At 41.2% G+C, this 18,094-nt stretch overlaps 1 protein-coding gene and 1 long non-coding RNA gene across 2 annotated transcripts; one reads left to right on the forward strand and one right to left on the reverse strand.

Moving 5' to 3' along the window:
• Positions 1–1,159: 1,159 nt before the first annotated feature.
• Positions 1,160–2,582, forward strand: LOC118558284. The gene is made up of 2 exons (XR_004928282.1): positions 1,160–1,508; positions 1,708–2,582. It is a non-coding gene; the product is annotated as an uncharacterized LOC118558284 (long non-coding RNA).
• Positions 2,583–5,907: 3,325 nt separating this feature from the next.
• Positions 5,908–8,481, reverse strand: LOC118558292 (germinal-center associated nuclear protein-like). The gene is made up of 5 exons (XM_036128802.1): positions 8,354–8,481; positions 7,815–8,202; positions 7,468–7,689; positions 6,955–7,090; positions 5,908–6,061 (listed from the first exon to the last, which is right to left on the reverse strand). Exons 1-5 carry the CDS (start codon positions 8,402–8,404, stop codon positions 5,908–5,910), a joined length of 951 nt encoding a protein of 316 aa, XP_035984695.1. The 5' UTR covers positions 8,405–8,481.
• Positions 8,482–18,094: the final 9,613 nt, after the last annotated feature.

Genomic DNA, 18,094 nt, shown 5'->3' on the forward strand with positions numbered 1-18,094 from the left:
GCCAAGCTGCTGCTACAAGAGCTCTGCAGGAGAAACCTGGGCTGATGATGCTGTTCTCCATCATTTCTCCAGACCATGGACCAGCTGGATGATCTGGAGAGGAGATCAGAGTTTAAAGTGGATCGTTGCATGAAGCCTAAAGACTTTTGTCCTGTTGTAGCAGCTCCTCCACTTCTCTGATGCCAGCCAGGTGGGACAAGCTACAGTTTCCTGTTTAAATCACAAACTGAGCATCATGATGGCCTCACATTCCTCCTGGGAAAGACCAGAGTTGCTCCAAGCAGACGACCAACCCTGGTCTGGAGCTCACTGCAGATGTCCTCTCTGTTCTCATGGACCAACTGCTTCATGGAGAGTTACATCTGAACCCTGAGACCTCTGTTTTCTGGACTGACAGCACCTCCGTCCTGAAATACATCTGCAGTGAAGCAAAGAGGTTCATAGCTTTGCTGCTAGCAGAGCGTCCATCATCAGAGAAGCTGCACCAGCGGACCAGAGGAGAGATGTGAGCTCTGAAGACCATCCAGCAGATGAGGCATCAGGAGGGATGAGGGCGGAGGAAAAAAATCCTCTGTACTATATTTTTTCTACATTTCTCCTGTTTTTTTTCGTGATTTCTATCTATCCATCAATCATTAGAGCATTTTATATTCTGTAAATAACATAATCTATATTCTTTGTAAATGTTCTTTGTATTCAATTTTTTATGTATTTTTTCTTTCTCAATAAAGTTGTTACTTAAGCTGAACCTTTAACCATCAGACCAGGGTTAGCTGCTGCTGTAACTCACATCTGCAGCTCTATAGAGAGATTTCTATCTATCCATCAATTATCTATACCCACTTATCCATGCAGGGCAGTAGGTCTCATTCTTCTACATTTCAGCAAACATTTCAGTTTTGCTTCTTCATCAACTCCAATCTCTCCCTGAGTCTCATAATTTCAGAGAAATTAAATGTTTCTGGTAAAATGACATTTCTTAAATGGAGCCTCATCTCAGGCCTCAGGGCTTTATTATCAGACGTAGCATCACCTCCTCTAACACTGAATCATGACACCTTCAGCATCTTTTCCTCCAATATCTGTCAAAGACACGTCACTCAGACAGAAAAACTCTCCCTGTCCATTTTTACTGCATTAGTTCACCTTGTAAGGTTGGTCTGATGGAGCTGCTTTGACTCAGAGTCACTGATCTGGAAACTTCTCCAGAGTTTTCCAGCATCACAGACTCTGGTGACAGAGATGGTGAGAAATAAACCGACCTAAAAACCTCCAGCTGAGCCTGAAGCTGAAAACACTGAACATGTTTCATCCTGCAGCTCAGTGAGGTTTCTGTGTTTGAACAGATCCAGCAGGAGATCCAGAACCAGGAGAAACCAGAGATCTGCTGGAGAACCAGAACCAAGATCAGGTGGCAGTTCACTTTAAGAAGGAACCAGGAGGAACCAAAGTTCTGCTGGAGACCAGAAACCCAGACAGAAAACGGTACCTTGTTGTCGACTGTGGAGGTAAATGTTAAACATGGTTATTTAAATGTTTATTGACAGACGAGCTTTAAAATCTTTGTTCACACTAAGAATCCAGATAAATGAGGATTGATGTAAACTTTTAGATTAATGTTTGCTGGATGTGAGTTTGAATGTGAAATAAGTTGTTTTCTGAGATTTCTCCTTTATTCTATTTTATTCTCTTCCTGTTTGTCTAAAGATCAAAGGTATCGCATCACGGTTCATGAAGTCCTGGAAGGAGGAGCCTTGAAGAAGCTGGACAAAGACGTTAGACGGTATCTGGGAGGACGATCTGTGGACAGAAAATTCAAGGATTTCCTTGGAGAAATTTTCTCTGATGGAGTCTGGAAAGAATATGAACAAAACTTCCCCAGAGAGGTTCTGAAAATGAGTTTTGAGTTTTATCGTCTCAAACATTTAGATGAAGATGTTCAGATCAGCTGCCCAGATACCCTGAGAGAACGAGCTCAGAGAAAGAAAGACATTCAAACGTTCTTTGCTTCAGTGGTAGGAGCTTCCTGGGAGGATGGAGTCATCAAAATCTCCAGAGACAAACTGAGGTCTTTCTTTGATGATATTCTACAGAGAATCACTGAGATTGTCAGAGAAATATTAAATAAAAACTCCAACATTGGGTTTATTGTGTTAGTGGGGGGCTTTGCTGAGAGCCAGATGCTCCGTCAGTTCATCACTGATCAGTTTGGACATCAGTATAAAGTCCTGTGTCCTCTTAGACCCCAGGAAGCGGTCCTGAAAGGAGCCGTAGAGTTGGGGAGAAACCCAGAGTTGGTCCAGTTTGACTGAATTGTTTTTACTGAGAATCATTTTCTGTTTTTGTTACTGTGATTTATTTCCATGAACAGTTTTTAGGAAAGGAAATGTTATAATGTGTCAACATGTAGTTTTAATCCCTGATTTTTGGTTCTACAGAAGAAAATATTTAGCTTTATGGAGGACATCGCTGATGGAAGAATGATGTACTGTGGTCTATAATTCAGAGCTGATTCTGTGGTAAATCAGTGGATTCTAGTATAAATACCTGATGATGAGAATAAATAACTTTATTAACAGAGATGCTGGTCCAGGTATTAAAATATAAACTGAGTTCCACTGAAGTTGGACATTGTTTAAAATGTAAATAGAAATAAAATATGATTTGCAAATCCTGTTCAGTTTATGTTGAATATGCTACAAAAACAAGATATTTAATGTTCAAACTGATAAACTATTGTTTTTTTAGCTAATATTTTTCCTCTGAGCCCTGCAACACGTTCCTAAAAGCTGAACAGGTTCTGTTTACCACGGTGTTGCTTCACTTTTCCTTTTAACAGCCAATAAGCTTCTGGGAGCTGAGGACACTGATTGTTGAAGCTTTTAGGAGGAAATCTTTCCCATTCCTGCTTGATGGACAACTTCAGTGTCTCAACAGTCGGGGGTCTCTGTTGTTGTATTTTGTGCTTCATGATGAGCCACACATTGTCAACAGGAGACGGGTCTGGACTGCAGAACCGTCTAGAACCTGGACTCTTTCTCTACGAAGCCACGCTGTTGTAACAGGAGCAGACTGTGGATCAACGTTGTCTGGCTAAAATAAGCAGGACGTCCCTGAAAAAGACGTTGCTTGGATGGCAGCAGATGTTGCTCCAGAACCTGGATGTAGCGTTCAGCAGTAATGGAGCCTTCACAGATGTGCCAGAGCAGCAATTAAACAGTCGTGCATAAAGCTGCACGCTGGATGCATTGGTGCTGTTGGAAGACCGTGAAGATGGGAGAATTAGAGGAAACGAGGTTTCAGGGATCAGATATTTCCTGGATGTTGATGATGATGAAGGTGATGATGATGATGATGATGATGATGATGATGATGATGATGATGATGGCTAAGATGCTGCATCCAGTCAGTCTGGATTTTATCCATCTTATCAACTTCTACAGATGTTCAGTTCTGCTGAATCCAGTGCAGATCTACCAGAATCTGTTCCTGTTCTGATGACCTGATAAAACAATTTAAATTGTCTTAATTTGGTACATTTTAAACTTATACAAAAAACAAATATCTATAGAAAAAAGTATTTTATAATACATTTTCTTTCAAAAACTAATCTAGTTTCCATCACACCATGAAAACATTTTTATTCTCGAGTAAAAATATTTTTTTTCAGTCCAACTATGTTGTTCTTCAAACCACAAAAGTAGAAAAGTTCTGTTCATTTTTTTATTTATTCTTATTCAGACTGATAATCTCATGGAGGATTTTAGACTCATTGACAAGTTTGGTTCTTTATTTTGAGGTTGGAGGAACTTCTGCTGCACGAGTTCCTTCAGTTTTCTCAAATCAGGAGAAGAAGCCACTGTTTTAAGGAACTTAAGTCTCTGATGGAGTTTTCTAACTTACAGTTTCCACTGAAACCTCATTAGAGAAGAAGTTTTAAAGATATAATCAGGGAGAAGGGAGACAAAGAAAGTAAAATCCTGACATTCCTTCAGTCATTGATGCTGTGTAGCTCAAGAACTGGACCCTCCAGAACCACACTGATGATCTCTGCTTCTGTTCCTGTGACAGCAGTTTAACCTCCTTAGATAAAACGAGTCACATGACCTCTTTATGGATCCAATAAACAGACAAACTGAAGTTTAACATGAAAATATCTCTTTAATATCTGAGCCCAGTGGAAAATAAAAGGACTTCAACACATTAATTTAACATCTGAGTCCAATAAAAGAAACAAACCCGACTGTAACGACTCTAAAAAGGAACAAACCCAAACAAAACATTTAAGCCCATATTCCTAAAAATGCTGATTTTATTTCAGCTGATGATAAAAACTAAAGCCATGATGGAGCCCAGAAGCAAGCGGTCCATCTAGAACCTCTTCAGTCGTCCACGATGCTCAGCAGCCCGCTCAGCTTCAGCCTGCAGGCCAGCTCCTCCTCTCTGCTCGCCAGGATCTGACGCTCCAGGTCCTGCAGCCTCCGAGCCAGCGGTACCGGAGGCGCTTTGGACCAGGAACGCCCGTCCACACGTTGATCCAGCTCAGGCCTCTGGGAGGACAAGAAGACCAGAACTAACAGAATAAGCCCAGAAGAAGAAGAAATGAAGGTAAGAAAGGAGTGGTGAGGAGGAGAGGAGACCTGCGTGGCTGCAGCAGCGTCTTCGGTCCGGCCTGAAGGAGCAACCTTCATGGTGGTTGGTGAGGACAGCAGGGTGGAGGACGGCATGAAGAGCGGAGTGGACAGATGGTCCAACGGGTCGCCGTCCAGCCAGCGCCTCAGCTGCTCCAAGCTCCTGCACAGACGGAGCGTTAACGTGGTACCAGAACCTTGGAGAACCGTTCTGGAAACTTTATCACAGCTGCAGGACAGAAACTCAAACCTCTAAACGGGTTTTTATCTCAGATTCCTGCCTGTCCCCTTCACCTGATCCAGATGCAGCTTTGAGAAGTCAGAACCATCTTGGTTCTGATTTAGGATACAAGTCCACTTCTTTGAGAATCTGATCAAATAAAAGCCCCAGGAGGAGGTTTATGAGACCCAACGGACCTCTGTACTGAACAGCTTCATGCAGAGATCGCTCTGACCTCCGTCTGCCACAGAGAAGATCCAAACTCTTCAAACCCAAACAGAACCTCCCTGGAAGGTTCTGTTGTTCAGATGATCTTCATTTTCTCTCTGAGGATTTGTTTAAAGACAGAAAACGGTGGAAAGCTCGACTTCCAGCTGCAGGAGAAACCAGAGCGTCTTTAGATCCATCAGACCCACAGGTCATCTGGTGGTTCTGATCCAGCTCAGACCCACAGGTCATCTGGTGGTTCTGATCCGGCTCAGACCCACAGGTCATCTGGTGGTTCTGATCCGGCTCAGACCCACAGATCATCTTGTGGGGGTGCTGTGGGAGTCCGGGGCGTTTCTACAGGTTATATTTGTCTTTCTGTGAACTCCTGACTGAGATCTTTCATCTCTGGAGGATTTTCTCCTCATTTCCATTAAAACAGAAAAACATCAGAAGTGAAACCTGCAGAAAGATCTGAGGTCCGTTTGCAGAGGAACTGAAACTCACTGCAAAAAGGAACTAAAAGTCAGTAAAATGTTCTTGAAATGAGTTTATTTGTCCTTGATTTCAGCAGCTAAATAAGATGATCTGCCAATGGAATGAGTATTTTGACCTTTAAAATAAGATAATTAGATAAACTGCACCTGAAATAAGACGATGGAGATGAGTTGTTCCTCTTTTAAGAGCAAAAATCTTATTCCACTGGCAGATCATTTAAACTTGCTGCTCAAATCAAGGACAAATTCCCTCATTTCTAGAAAACTTTCCTTTTAGTTGCCTTTCTGCAGTGCAGTCAGCAGATTTTACTGATCTCTACCTCTTGTTCTCAGCCTGTTCTTCCTCCAAGCTCTACAGGACCTTGTGGGCCAGCAGCTCCTCTGCTGAGGGGCTGTGAGTGACGTCCAGACGGGGTCTCTGGGCCCCGGGGACCTCCACCGAGCTCTGGAACAACCTCTGTCTGGGAGACGGAGCAGGAGGCGGCGCGCAGGGAACCTGAGTCGCTCTGAGGGGAAACAGGGAGGAAAATAAAGAGTCTGGGTTCTTTAATCAAGTCAATATTTACACTTTAAATGCAGAAGAAGAGAATAATTAAAGTCTGGAGGAAAGTCATTTCTCTGTTTCATCATCAGCAGGGGGTCAAAACCTTATGAAGCACTCGAGAACCAAGAACATTTATTTTATTGATCCTACTTGATCAACTACAAACTAAACTTATAATATTTTCATTAAAAATGAAATCAGTCAGATTTCTGCAGGAAAGAGATGCAGAAATCATCCAAACCTGAAACAAGTTTTTGATTATTCTTTTGGGCTCAATAGAAACTGATTTATTTATATATTCTGAGCAGTGAGAACCAGATTTGGGTCACGCTTTCTGTAAAAATGCATATTTAACTAACTTTAATAAATTAATTAAAATCTCATTAAATTAAGGAGAAAGCAGAACTCCAGGGTATCAGAGGATAAATACTTTGTGTTCCACCAACATTTACTGTTTTAAGAAGGTTTTAATTTGTCTGTGATCATTTTGCCTTAATTAAAGCTAAAAAGTCCCCGGGGCCGCACTCTGGACCCCTGATCCTCAGCAGCAGATATTCTTTTATCTCCAAGCAGCAGCTTTGTGAAGGTTGTGGAGAACCAGCAGCTCTGGAGGCTTTGTTCCAGAAAGCGTGTTGCTGTGGAGCAGCAGAGGTCAGGACGACTGACGGACGGATCCTAACGCTCCTCTCTGCTTTATATCCTCTTCTAAAGTCAACAAGGTGGAAAACTAGCATCTGTGAGGATGTTTGGAGCAAAGAATGAGTCCTTCAGCCTCGCTTTGATCTCTTTTACAAACCCTGAAGCTGCTGGAAACATCTCTGGTATCAAAGAGGAGGATCTGAGCAGCTTCCTCACCCGTCCCTCTCCTGCTGCTGCTGCTTCTCTCTGTGGGTTTTTTCCACGGCCTGCGTCCACTCTTCAGGAGGTCTGAAACCCTCCAGAGAAGCTGTGGGGAAGTAAACCAGGATCTCGCCGTCCTCGGTCACTGCGTCTTTAAAAAGGAGGAAAACAGAGTTTATTTTAGGACACGTGAAGACCTGAAGGGACATTCACAGAATACATCCTGATTAAAGCTCCTGATTTCATTCTGTTCAGTTCAGCAGCTGGAAGGAGAGATGCAGAGAGGAAAAACCGAGGCATGGATGGTCAGATGCACGGCTGGCTGGACATATGTGGGTAAACGGGGTCAAAGGCCAAAGATAAGAAGCATAAAAAATTATTCCTATAAAAATGGTCGACTCTGAAAGACCTTCAGGAGGTCTGAGGAGAGACTGATCCTCTTTAACAGACCTCAGGAAGGTTTGGCTGTCTAGAAGAAAAGCTTCAGGAGGTGAGAGGAGGTTCTGGACCGCATGTTTGGGTTTTTACCTCCACAGGCAGGAGGTCCGGGCGGCTGCCAGTCTTTCAGTTTGTGGTCCATGAAGATCAGCACAACATCCTCCCAGGGAATCTGAACCCCCGGCTCTTCCAGGTCAGTGTTTCCATCAGCTGGGCTGGATCGGGGGGGTCGGGGGTGTTGAGCCTGAAGTCGGACCCTTTCCAGAAGGTTTTCCAGCCGGGACATGAGGAGCGGCTGACTGTGACGTGAATCTGGGATCTTAGCAGCGTAACCAAAGATGGAGGAGCAGAGATCAGCAGTCTGAGAGGAAAGAGCAGCTAAATAAGCGCAGTCTTGATGTGACTCGCTGCATTTCTCCTCCTGGTTGGTCTCCTACCTGCAGCAGGTGTCTCCTCCCACTCTGGCAGCAGCAGACTGAGGATAACGCTACGCAGCCAGGAGAGATGCTGCGCAGAGTTCCAGCCCAGATGAGGGACCAACGCTCGGGTCTCCGGCTGACTGAACTCGGCGGGGGGCCACGACAGGCCACAGAGGTCCTGGGAGGAGACTCTGTGGGCAACGTGAGCCAAGACGGCGTTATAGAGCCGGACGACAGGCGCCGCTTCCTGCCAGGGAAGCCGTGCGGCCGCCCGGTTCTGGAGGTTGGAGAAAACTCTGGGCCAGAACTCCTGGCTCAGACTGGCCTCCATGAGCTGCACCAGGGTTTGACAGGAGAGAGGGAGGGGTGGAGAGTGGGCCAGCAGCCAGCAGACGGCCTGGGTCAGCTGCAGATGGAGAGGAGAGGAAATGTTGTGAGGAAACATGTGAGGACTGATCAAACCGCCTCATGGTGGAAAACGTCTGTTTGCTGCAGCCAAAGACTGAAAGCCAACGATTCAGACACGTTCCAGCAGCTTTGGGTTTTATTCATCTTACCTGCTTGGATCCCTGCAGGTCACTGGTTGAGTCTGGGATGAAGACCAGCATTTACTCTGAGATCAGCTCTTCTTCCATCAGAGTGAGCAGCATCAGGGCTGATAGACAAGAGAACATCAGAAAAATTGAAACAAGGTTCCACCGAATGAAAACGTTTTCATACGGTTCTGGTTCTGATCAACTTCCTCTAGTTTGTGAGTGAGAAGAAAACTGTGACTATGAGAGAGACTGGTGGTAACAAAGATGGATGGATGGATGGAAGATTAACGGGTAGCATGCATGAATGAGTGGATGGATGAAGGAGGGACAGATGGATGGATGCATAGAATCATCGGTCGATGTGTGGACAGACACTAGAATTCATGGCAGGAAGGATGGACGCATGGAGCCATGGCTGCACGTCTGGATGGAAACATGGAGGACGGCTGTCATCAGTCACCTTCCTCAAGCAGCACCGTGGTGCAAAGGCACCAAGACGACCAGAGGCAGCGGCTGTTCCAGCTGTTGATCTGCTGCAGCTGTTTGAGCTGAAGCAGAGCGGAGAGCAGAGGGACGTCCTGCTCCTCCTGCAGAGCTCCATGACGGGGAGGGCAGGGAGCAGCATGATGATGGCCCTGGTGCCGCTGAGCTGGCAGCACTCTGTAGAGACAATAATCAATAAACATTTAAAATAGAAAATTAAAATGGAAGATTACATTAAAAGTATGAAAAGGAATAAGAGCTAAAGTCTCAACATGTGCTAAAACCCAAGGAATAAAAATGTATCTTAAGGTGAGTTTTAAAGTGGACAATAAAGAAGAACTTCTAATATAGAACAGCAGAACGTTCCATAACTTAGAAGCAGCAACACTAAAAGCTTTGTCTCCTCTGAGTTTAAGTTTAGATCTCAGTTCCTCCAGGAGCAGCTGGTCAGCTGACCTGAGGCAATGAGTAGAAGAGGATGGGTGAAGCAGCTCAGAGAGGTAAGATGGGGAAAGACCATGTAAACTTTTAAAAACAAATAAAATAATCTTAAATTAATTCTAAAATGCACACGGAGCCAGTGGAGGGAAGCCAGGATAGAGGTGATGTTCTCCTTCCTCCGAACTCCAGTTAAAAGACCAGCAGCAGCGTTCTGGACACACTGGAGACATTTAAGGGACGACTGGCTGAGTGTAGAGAGCATTACAGTAATGGAGTTGTAATAAAGGCATTAATTAATGTTTAGAAATGTTGTTGTAAAACAATCGGCTTTATCTTTGCCAGCTGCCTAAGGTGATAAAAACTGGACTTATCCACTTCTCCAACCTGGTGATCTAGTTTAAGATCACTGGCTGTTTTAAAACCCAAGTTAGAAACAGTCTGCCTGTAGTGAGGCTCCAAGGGGCCAAAATCAACAGGAGATGGTTCACAGGAGCTGCTGGGACAAAACACCATCACCTCTGTTTACTTGTTATTTAAAGTTAAAAAGTTTAAAGCAATCTACGCTTTAATTGACTTTCAGAAAGTAATCTGAGCTTATCAATAAAATTTTGCAGTCTGATTAAAATAAGTTTTTCTAAAATATTGGGAATTGGTGGAAGTAGAAAAACAAGCATATAAAAAAGTCAATTGGAGTCTATTTCTAGTTTAGTATAATGATGAATTTTGCAGTTTTAATTGAAAAGAGATGTTATGTGAGTCAGTAGTTTAACAATTGCATCAATAACTCTTTTGACTGTTTTCATATCAATGCCATCACAGTCAATGGATTTTTTTTTTTACATTTGTTAACAACAACTACGATCTGTCTCCCTTCCACTGCTGTGAGCAACATTGCAGCCCTCCATTATCCCAGGATCAGGGATTTTTTCTGCCTGTTTTGGGCACGAAATACACATTTAATTTATGAACCATTCTGACATGTCTTTAATAATTACGTCGTTGACAATAAAATATTTCGGGGGGGAAAAAATTTTCATTTGTATGTGATATCCAGAAAGGTGTCCTGTAACCCCAGTTCTAAAGTCCTTCCACTGGCTCCCTGTATCTCAGAGAATAGACTTTAAAATCCTTCTGTTAGTCTATAAATCCCTGGATAGCTTAGCTCCTAAATCCATCACAGACTTGTTATCAGGGCATCAACCCTCCAGACCACTAAGGTCTTCTGGCTCCAGCCTACTCTGCAGAACCAGAACCAGAACTAAACATGGAGAAGCAGCATTTAATGCTCCCCTTTTCTGGAACAACATTCCAGGAAACTGTAAAAGTGCTGAAAGCCTGAGTTCCTTTAAATTGAGATTAAAAACACATTTGTTTAGAATTGCTTTTGACTGTTCAAGTTAAACTGTTTTACTGAAACATCTTTAGTACAACTTTGTACTCCAGCTGTTTTTAATGTTTGCTTTTATTTTATATTCTCCCATGTTTTAGTTTGTTTCTAAATTTTATTACTACTTCCTTTCATTCTGTTTTATTTTCCTATGTTATAATCATGTAAAGCATTTTGCATTGTCTCTGTACTGAAATGTGCTATACAAATAAATCTGCATTGCCTTATCAAAGGAGTTTTATTATTTCCTTCTATTAAAAGAGTCTTATTTGAAACATGCTTTTCTTTTCGATTAAATCTAAAAAATAATCTTGGGTAAAGACTGGTTTCAGTGTTAATCTGTAGAGTTGATTTAAGGTCAGGGTTTTGGTTCACAGTCATAGTTTGGCAAAGTTAAAGGAAACATCAGTGTGTGGGTGTGCTGGACCTGCTGGACCGGTTTCAGGTGTTTTCGTTTTATTCTTAATGTTTCCAGAGAACACACTGTGAATCAAACCAGAAACTAGCCTGAGGGGTAAATGTGGTTTATAGAACAGTAATAAAGGAGAGTCATCAAACTGATCTTGTTCTCCTAAACCTCTCTTCTCTCTCCTCAGTATTTAGCTCCTTGGTCTCTATTGATCAGCGCTGGTTTCTTCCATTGTGCTCATCCCAGTTTAAGATTTGGTTCTTTTTATTTCATCATTATAAGTTTTATTTGTTTTAATTATTATATTATTAATGAATATATATTAATATAACTTTGTTTTCCTCTAATTCACATCTTCCTACAAACCTCACTTTAAGACATAATCATCCTCTGTTCTGTTAATAGACTGGATCCATCATTAATTTCAATTTTAAATAAGTTCACTCTGTATTTGTTGGACAATAAACAAACTCATTCAGCTATTATACATAATTAATAATTGGTTTTAAATTTTGAAGACTGCTTTTTTTGCCTGTGTTCCACAGACCCAACTGTGGACTACAGGGAACCAGTAAACCCAGCAGTGATTTCAGGACTTGCCATCCTTAAAGGACCAAAATAAATGTCTTTGCAAATATCTGCATTCTTTACCCCATGTAGGAATAAACTTCTATCTGGGTATCAGGAGCTGGAAGAATGACGCACTTGAAGTATAAATGCAGTTTCATCAAGTTCAGATCAGTCTGTCTGTAGAGCAACAACATCTGTGTTCACATAGATTTCCACCAGTTGATCTCTCCATGATTTAATCTGTCCTACCTGTCCAGGCTTGGTTGGATCACATTCCTCCAGCTGCTCTGATCAAACCCAGAACAATGAAAACCAGTTTTACTTTGAGACGTTAGATTAATAGCAGAGTTAGCTTTCAGTTTGTCCAGAGAAACAGTTTCAGTGAGTTGTGAGGAAATCTATTTGTAAGGATTTGATGATTGTAAATATAGAAGGATGGAGCTGTTTGCTTTGTTTGTGTTCCTCCTATACGGTAAGATCTTCTTCTTCTCTACACGCTTAATTTAACTCAGGTGATCTTCATTTTACCCTCCTTTGCTAAGGTAATGACCAGGTACATTTACTTTAAAATATAGAAACTTTGTCTTCAGGTTCTTTTCAGTTTATTGTCAATAAAGTGATTCTCAAAATCAGTCTAAATAAAATATGGCAAATAAAGATTGTCTTGATAGAAACTGTGTGGTTGGTTATGCAGAGACGTACAGGTCCATCTCTAAATATTAGCATGTTGTGATAAAGTTCATTATTTTCCACAATGTAATGATAAAACTTGAACATTCATATATATTTTAAATTCATTGCACACTAACTGAAATATTTCAGATCTTTTATTGTCTTAATATGGATGATTTTGGCATACAGCTTATGAAAACCCAAAATTCTCACAAAATTAGCATATTTTATCCGACCAATAAAAGAAAAGTCACTCTTGTTTTTTAAATGCCACAATAAAAATATTTGCAAATATCTGCATCCTTTATGCTACAAAAGAAGAACTTTACATCTGGATGTCAGCAGCTGAAGGCATGATGAAGAAAATAATTCAATGTAATTCAGTTCAAATCAGACTGTCTGTGTGTCATACCCTCTTGCTTGAGGGTGTCAATGGTGGATTTCTGGACAGCAGTCAGGTCCTACGAAGATGGCGCCGGTGTTTGAGGCTTGCCGTTTGACTCTCCTCCTGTTTTGCCTTTGTCTGCTGTCCGCTTTTAATTTTATTACAAGTGTAAACTCTCTGATTGTGTATGATCGCCAAACATTGCTGGACATTGGTGCCTCGACTGGAAATACGTTACCGAGGACATATACTACAGACAACACTTCGACACTGCTGTTGGGCATTCCAGCTCACCTGTGTCGTTTCTGGACTCTACCTTTCCGATGGAAACGAGCGTGCCGCCGTGGAAGCCACAGTGGTCGGTTAGTACGATTAAAGGCTGCTCTACGGCGCAGTTTCTCTGCCTGCCCTGCCCATTTCGTGTATTGGATCCTGTGGATTCCTGTCTGGTTCTTGTTGGTGGAAGCCAGGATGGAGTATTCCAGTCCCGTGGTCCCTGTGCTTCTCGGCCCTGTAGATGCAGGGTGAATCCTAGCAACCTACGCCCTCTCTGCCGGGAGTCCCAGACGCCAGCTGATGACGTAGATTCACCGATTTCTGCCAGGATTGGTTTGATAAATGCCAGGTTGCTGGCAAATAAAACTTTTATAATTAGGGATTTCTTTTCCTCTCAAGGATTAGATATTTTATTTATAACAGAATCGTGGACAAGTGGTTCGGGTGACTCAAGCATTTTCAATGAACTTGTCCCGCGGAACTGCGGTTATTTTAATTCTCCAAAGATATCGGGCTCTGGTGGAGGAATAATGACTTGCAAGCAGTTGCCTCAACTTTCGTATAGTAGCTTTGAGCTTAGCCTATTTGAACTTGGCAGCTCTCACACTGTGTGTGCCGCAGTCTACCGGCCCCCAAAATATAACAAAGATTTTATAGATGACTTTTCGGATTTCTTGGCTGATATCATGCCAAAATATGACCGAGTTCTCATTGTTGGTGATTTTAATATTCATGTCTGTTGTCCAACTTCACTTATGGCTCTGTCATTTCTTAATGTTATTGATTCTTTTAATTTTGAACAGTCTGTGACTGGTGCTACTCATGAGCATGGTCACACTCTTGATTTGGTTTTATCTTATGGTCTACCAGTTTTAAATTTAGAAATTGGTGACTCATTCTTTTCAGACCATATGCCTGTTTTATTTGAGATAACGCTGTTCTGTGCAAAAGCAAAAACTCGCGCTGCAGCTCGGCTCTGTCGTGTTTTTAACCCTACTATTGCTGGTCAGTTTTCTTCTGTTTTTAATCAGAACTGTACCATCCCTATGGAAGAAAAACAGTCTTATTGGAATCTGCCTTTTTTTAAACACTGAATTTTTTAACATCGAATTTCAAACAATTATTTTTTTTTAGACATTGAATTCCTTACACTGTATTTTAATCTGGTAAAAATTTGCCAGCAAAATATTCACCTGCAAAAATTCACCTGCAAAAAAATCACCTGCAAAATATTCACCAGCAAAAAATTCACCTGCAAATGTGTTGACTTTTGGTGAACTAAAGCCATAGCAATCAACACTTGATAGAGTCGAGTGACTTCTATCCAATGAAATCAGCTCATTTGGTCACGTGAAGAATATTGTATCTTCTTGCCAGTTTATGTACATAAGATACACTTTAGGTTGTTACATGTGCTTAGGACAACATCCACTTGATCAAAGTATTAATAAATGCAAAGTAAATTACCAAGTCAAATTGATTGTGAAATTTAATAGTACACGTTTTAGTTGGACACAACTTTTGTATATGTAAATATACAAAATTGAATAGTCTGAAAATAAGGATATACAATACTTGAAAAGTTATTAAAAATGAAAAAATTATTCCAAAATGTAAAACCTAAAGGTACTAAACAAGGAAATATTTAAAAGCACAGATCCAAAACACATTCTAATGTATTATAATTCCACTGATTTACAGTAGAATATAACTAATCGAGATCTTTTCTGGCTTCTCTGCTCAGACAGCATGGATGATTCCCCCTGCATGCTCACAGGGGCTGCACAGATTCGAAAGATTTTGTCCATTTTTATATACCAAGTTGATGATTACAGTCTGGGAGATTATTGTGAAAACATTGAGCCTCCTGATAACTCTTTCCACATGTATGTGGACATCTGCAATCCTTGTGGCAGTTAGACCCTCATTAGAAAACCGTCCTCCTTTTATGGGTGAATGCTAGTAGAACAAGGTTAAATCGCCTCTCAAGCAGATCTCTGATGGTAAAGCCTCTGTATGCCGTCACTTCATCGCCAGGACAAAGACACTCCAGGAACCCAGCCACATACATTCTTTTTTCTTCTTCTTCTTCTTTTCTCCTATGTGTGATCATCAGTGCCTGTAGTGTCAGCATCTTTATTCATAGGTGACTGATTATGGAGCGGTCTGGTCAGCCTCTGCATCACAGTGGCTGTCATCTGACAAACACAAGACCCCAATCAGTTTAGCAGACAGCATTAAATATATAAATACTACTTTAAACCATGTTAACACCAAGCTAATAGAGCAACACCTGTATCATTACTCATTAAAATATTCATATCACACATTCCTATCAGTTTTTATAAACACCCTGAGTTAGTATCTGGGATGCCATTTGTAAGGTTACACAGTCAAGATATAACAGCAATATTTTGGGTTCTTTACTGTCATAATAGGAAAAAATTGGGTTTTCATTTTTAAAGTCAGATTTCCACCATGTTATACATTTGTAAATGTCACAGTTACAAACTCAATAATTAATTACACAGCTACATGTTTAGTTTGTAAACTAAGTATTGTGCTGCAAATCAAATATTTAGTTTTCAAATTAAATATTTAACTCCAAGGTAAATGTTTATTTTATATACTAAACGTTTACTTTGGAGCTAAACATTTCACTTGTTAATTAAATATTTAATTTGGAACTGACTAGTTTAAAGATTTATGAATAACAAAAATGAAAAATATACCCTGCCTTGTATCTCTTATGACAGGCTAAATATATTTTGCTGTAAATCTTTCATTGTCTAACTTTACAAACGGAATTCCATACCAATTTGCGGGGTTGTAAATATATTCAGATAATATTTCATAGGGAGAACAAAGCTAAAAGACGGTTGTCTTCATGTGAAAGCATATGTTTTATCAAAATGGACACAAACTACGCAGTTAAGAGTTAAAGTAGGCTAGCGTTAGCTTACCTGTCTGCTCTCCTCTTTATCACCTTGGAGCTTTTAATGCAACTTCGTAGCCCGGCCACTTTCCTGGCATCGTTGGTCTTCAGTCGGTCTTTTGTCTACAAAATTAAAAAATACGGTCGCTTCTCGTTCTTCGGCTGAAGGAAGTAGGGCACCTCACATCCGCAGCCCTTGTACACCGTTGCTGATTAAAACACTCCTGCATTAACCTTTCTTTTACACCCATTATTATGACAACCTCTAACCGTACAAACGATCCCAGTCTTCTTTGAAGTCATATTTACGAGTAATTTGAGACCAAGTAGCTGCATGAGTGGCTTTTCAGCATGCTCGCTAGACAAGAAGTGACGCGCCAGAAGTTTTATTTAACCTTTATTTAACCAGGAACTCCCTTGAGATTGAGATCTCTTTTTCGAGGGAGACCTGGCCAAGACGGCACACCAGTTAAAATACAAACAGAAGTACAACATAGATAAAATTTCACATAGAGGAAAAGACAGGTCACATAGGGCAGTTACATTTTTCAATTACATGACATTTTAACATGGCTTTAAATTCATTCAATGGGATTAGAAGTCTGGCACAGAAAACCGTCAACTCACTGTCTCCGTACTTCCGTTGAAAATAGGGTGAAATGACACTTTCTCTTGTTTAATAGATATGATTACAAAACATCAGGTAGCTACTAATTGACCTCCATTAGAGTTTTTCATCTAATCGGACTGGATGAAATAACTGAGCAAATCACAATTAGTGCAACAGCCCTGTCTGCCAAGGCTCTTGGTTTGATCCGGAAGAAGCAGTCGGCCGCCGGCCGCTTCTTCTAGTTGTGATCGGCTCAGTTGTTTCACCCAGTCCGATTACATGGAAAACTCAAATGGCTGTCTATTAGCTGCCTGACATTTTGCAATCATATCTATTTAAGTAGAAAAACTCATTCAGCTCTATTCAGCCAGGAAGAAAGCTGAGCCCAGCTGTTGTCACGTGACCAAATGAGCCGATTTCATTGGTTAGAAGTCGCTCGACTCTATCGAGTGCAGATTGCTTTGGCCTGAGTTCATCAAAAGGTCAACAAGTTTGCAGCCGAATATTTGCAGCTGAATTTTTGCAGGTGAATTTTTTGCAGTGTTATTGAACGGGAACACTGGCCTGCTCCTACATAGCTATTGAAAGCCCATCTTACCCCGGTTCCAGATTTGGCCGCAAGTGAGAAAACATTGATCAAGAGGTAGAACAGTGTAATATGCATATTTAATTCATAGAAATTAAATATGGAGACAGAGTTTACATTACCATTCAAGATGATTTCACAGCGCGATGTAGAAGTCTGTCTGAAGTAAGTTTTGGACAAACACTCTTTTTATCAACTTAGAGCTCCTCCTGCAAAGCTCAGGGAGGGGGGTGGTTTTGCCCCTCAGTTTGGAACAAAGAAACTCCTCTCGTTCTGACCACCTCCCTCGGGGGCAATAAAACTAAAGCTGCATGTTATCTTAGCCGGCAACAGGGAGAGACATACCTTCTGCCTAAGATATTTTCCTAACAGCAGCTGAATTTTTGCAGTTGAATTTTTGCAGCAGAATATTTTGCAGCTGATTTTTTCACAGGGGAATTTTTTGCTTGGGAATTTTTACCAGATTAAAATTCAGAGTAAAGAAATTCAATGTCTAAAAAAATTCAGCGTTTGAAATTCGGTGTTAAAAAATTCAGTGTTTAAAATTCAGTGTTTAAAAAAAGGCAGATTCCAATGAGACGGTTTTTCTTCCAAAGAAGTACACTGAAACGTTTCAGAATAAAACAAAGCAATGGATAAAAGAAACGGAAGAAGACTACAGTAATTCACAGGAACAACAAGAAGGTGCGAGTTACTCCTGATGACACTGATTTGCTCAGGTTCCTCTGGTGGCAAGATGGAGATCCCGATAAGCAACTGGCTGAGTACAGGATGAGGGTGCATGTATTTGGGGCTACATCATCTCCCAGCTGCGCTAACTATGCCCTCAGAAGATGTGCAGAAGACTATGGGCATCACTACAGTGAAGAAGCAGTACACAAGCTACATCATTGTTTTTATGTTGATGATGGCCTTGTGTCTGTGGCCACTGAGAGAGAAGCAGTGTCACTGTACAAGGAGCTGGTTTCTTTGTGCTCTAAAGGAGAGTTTTCGCACACTAAGGGAATG

Source organism: Fundulus heteroclitus, unplaced genomic scaffold, assembly GCF_011125445.2.
Source record: "Fundulus heteroclitus isolate FHET01 unplaced genomic scaffold, MU-UCD_Fhet_4.1 scaffold_120, whole genome shotgun sequence".
In the NCBI taxonomy this organism is placed as follows: domain Eukaryota; kingdom Metazoa; phylum Chordata; class Actinopteri; order Cyprinodontiformes; family Fundulidae; genus Fundulus; species Fundulus heteroclitus.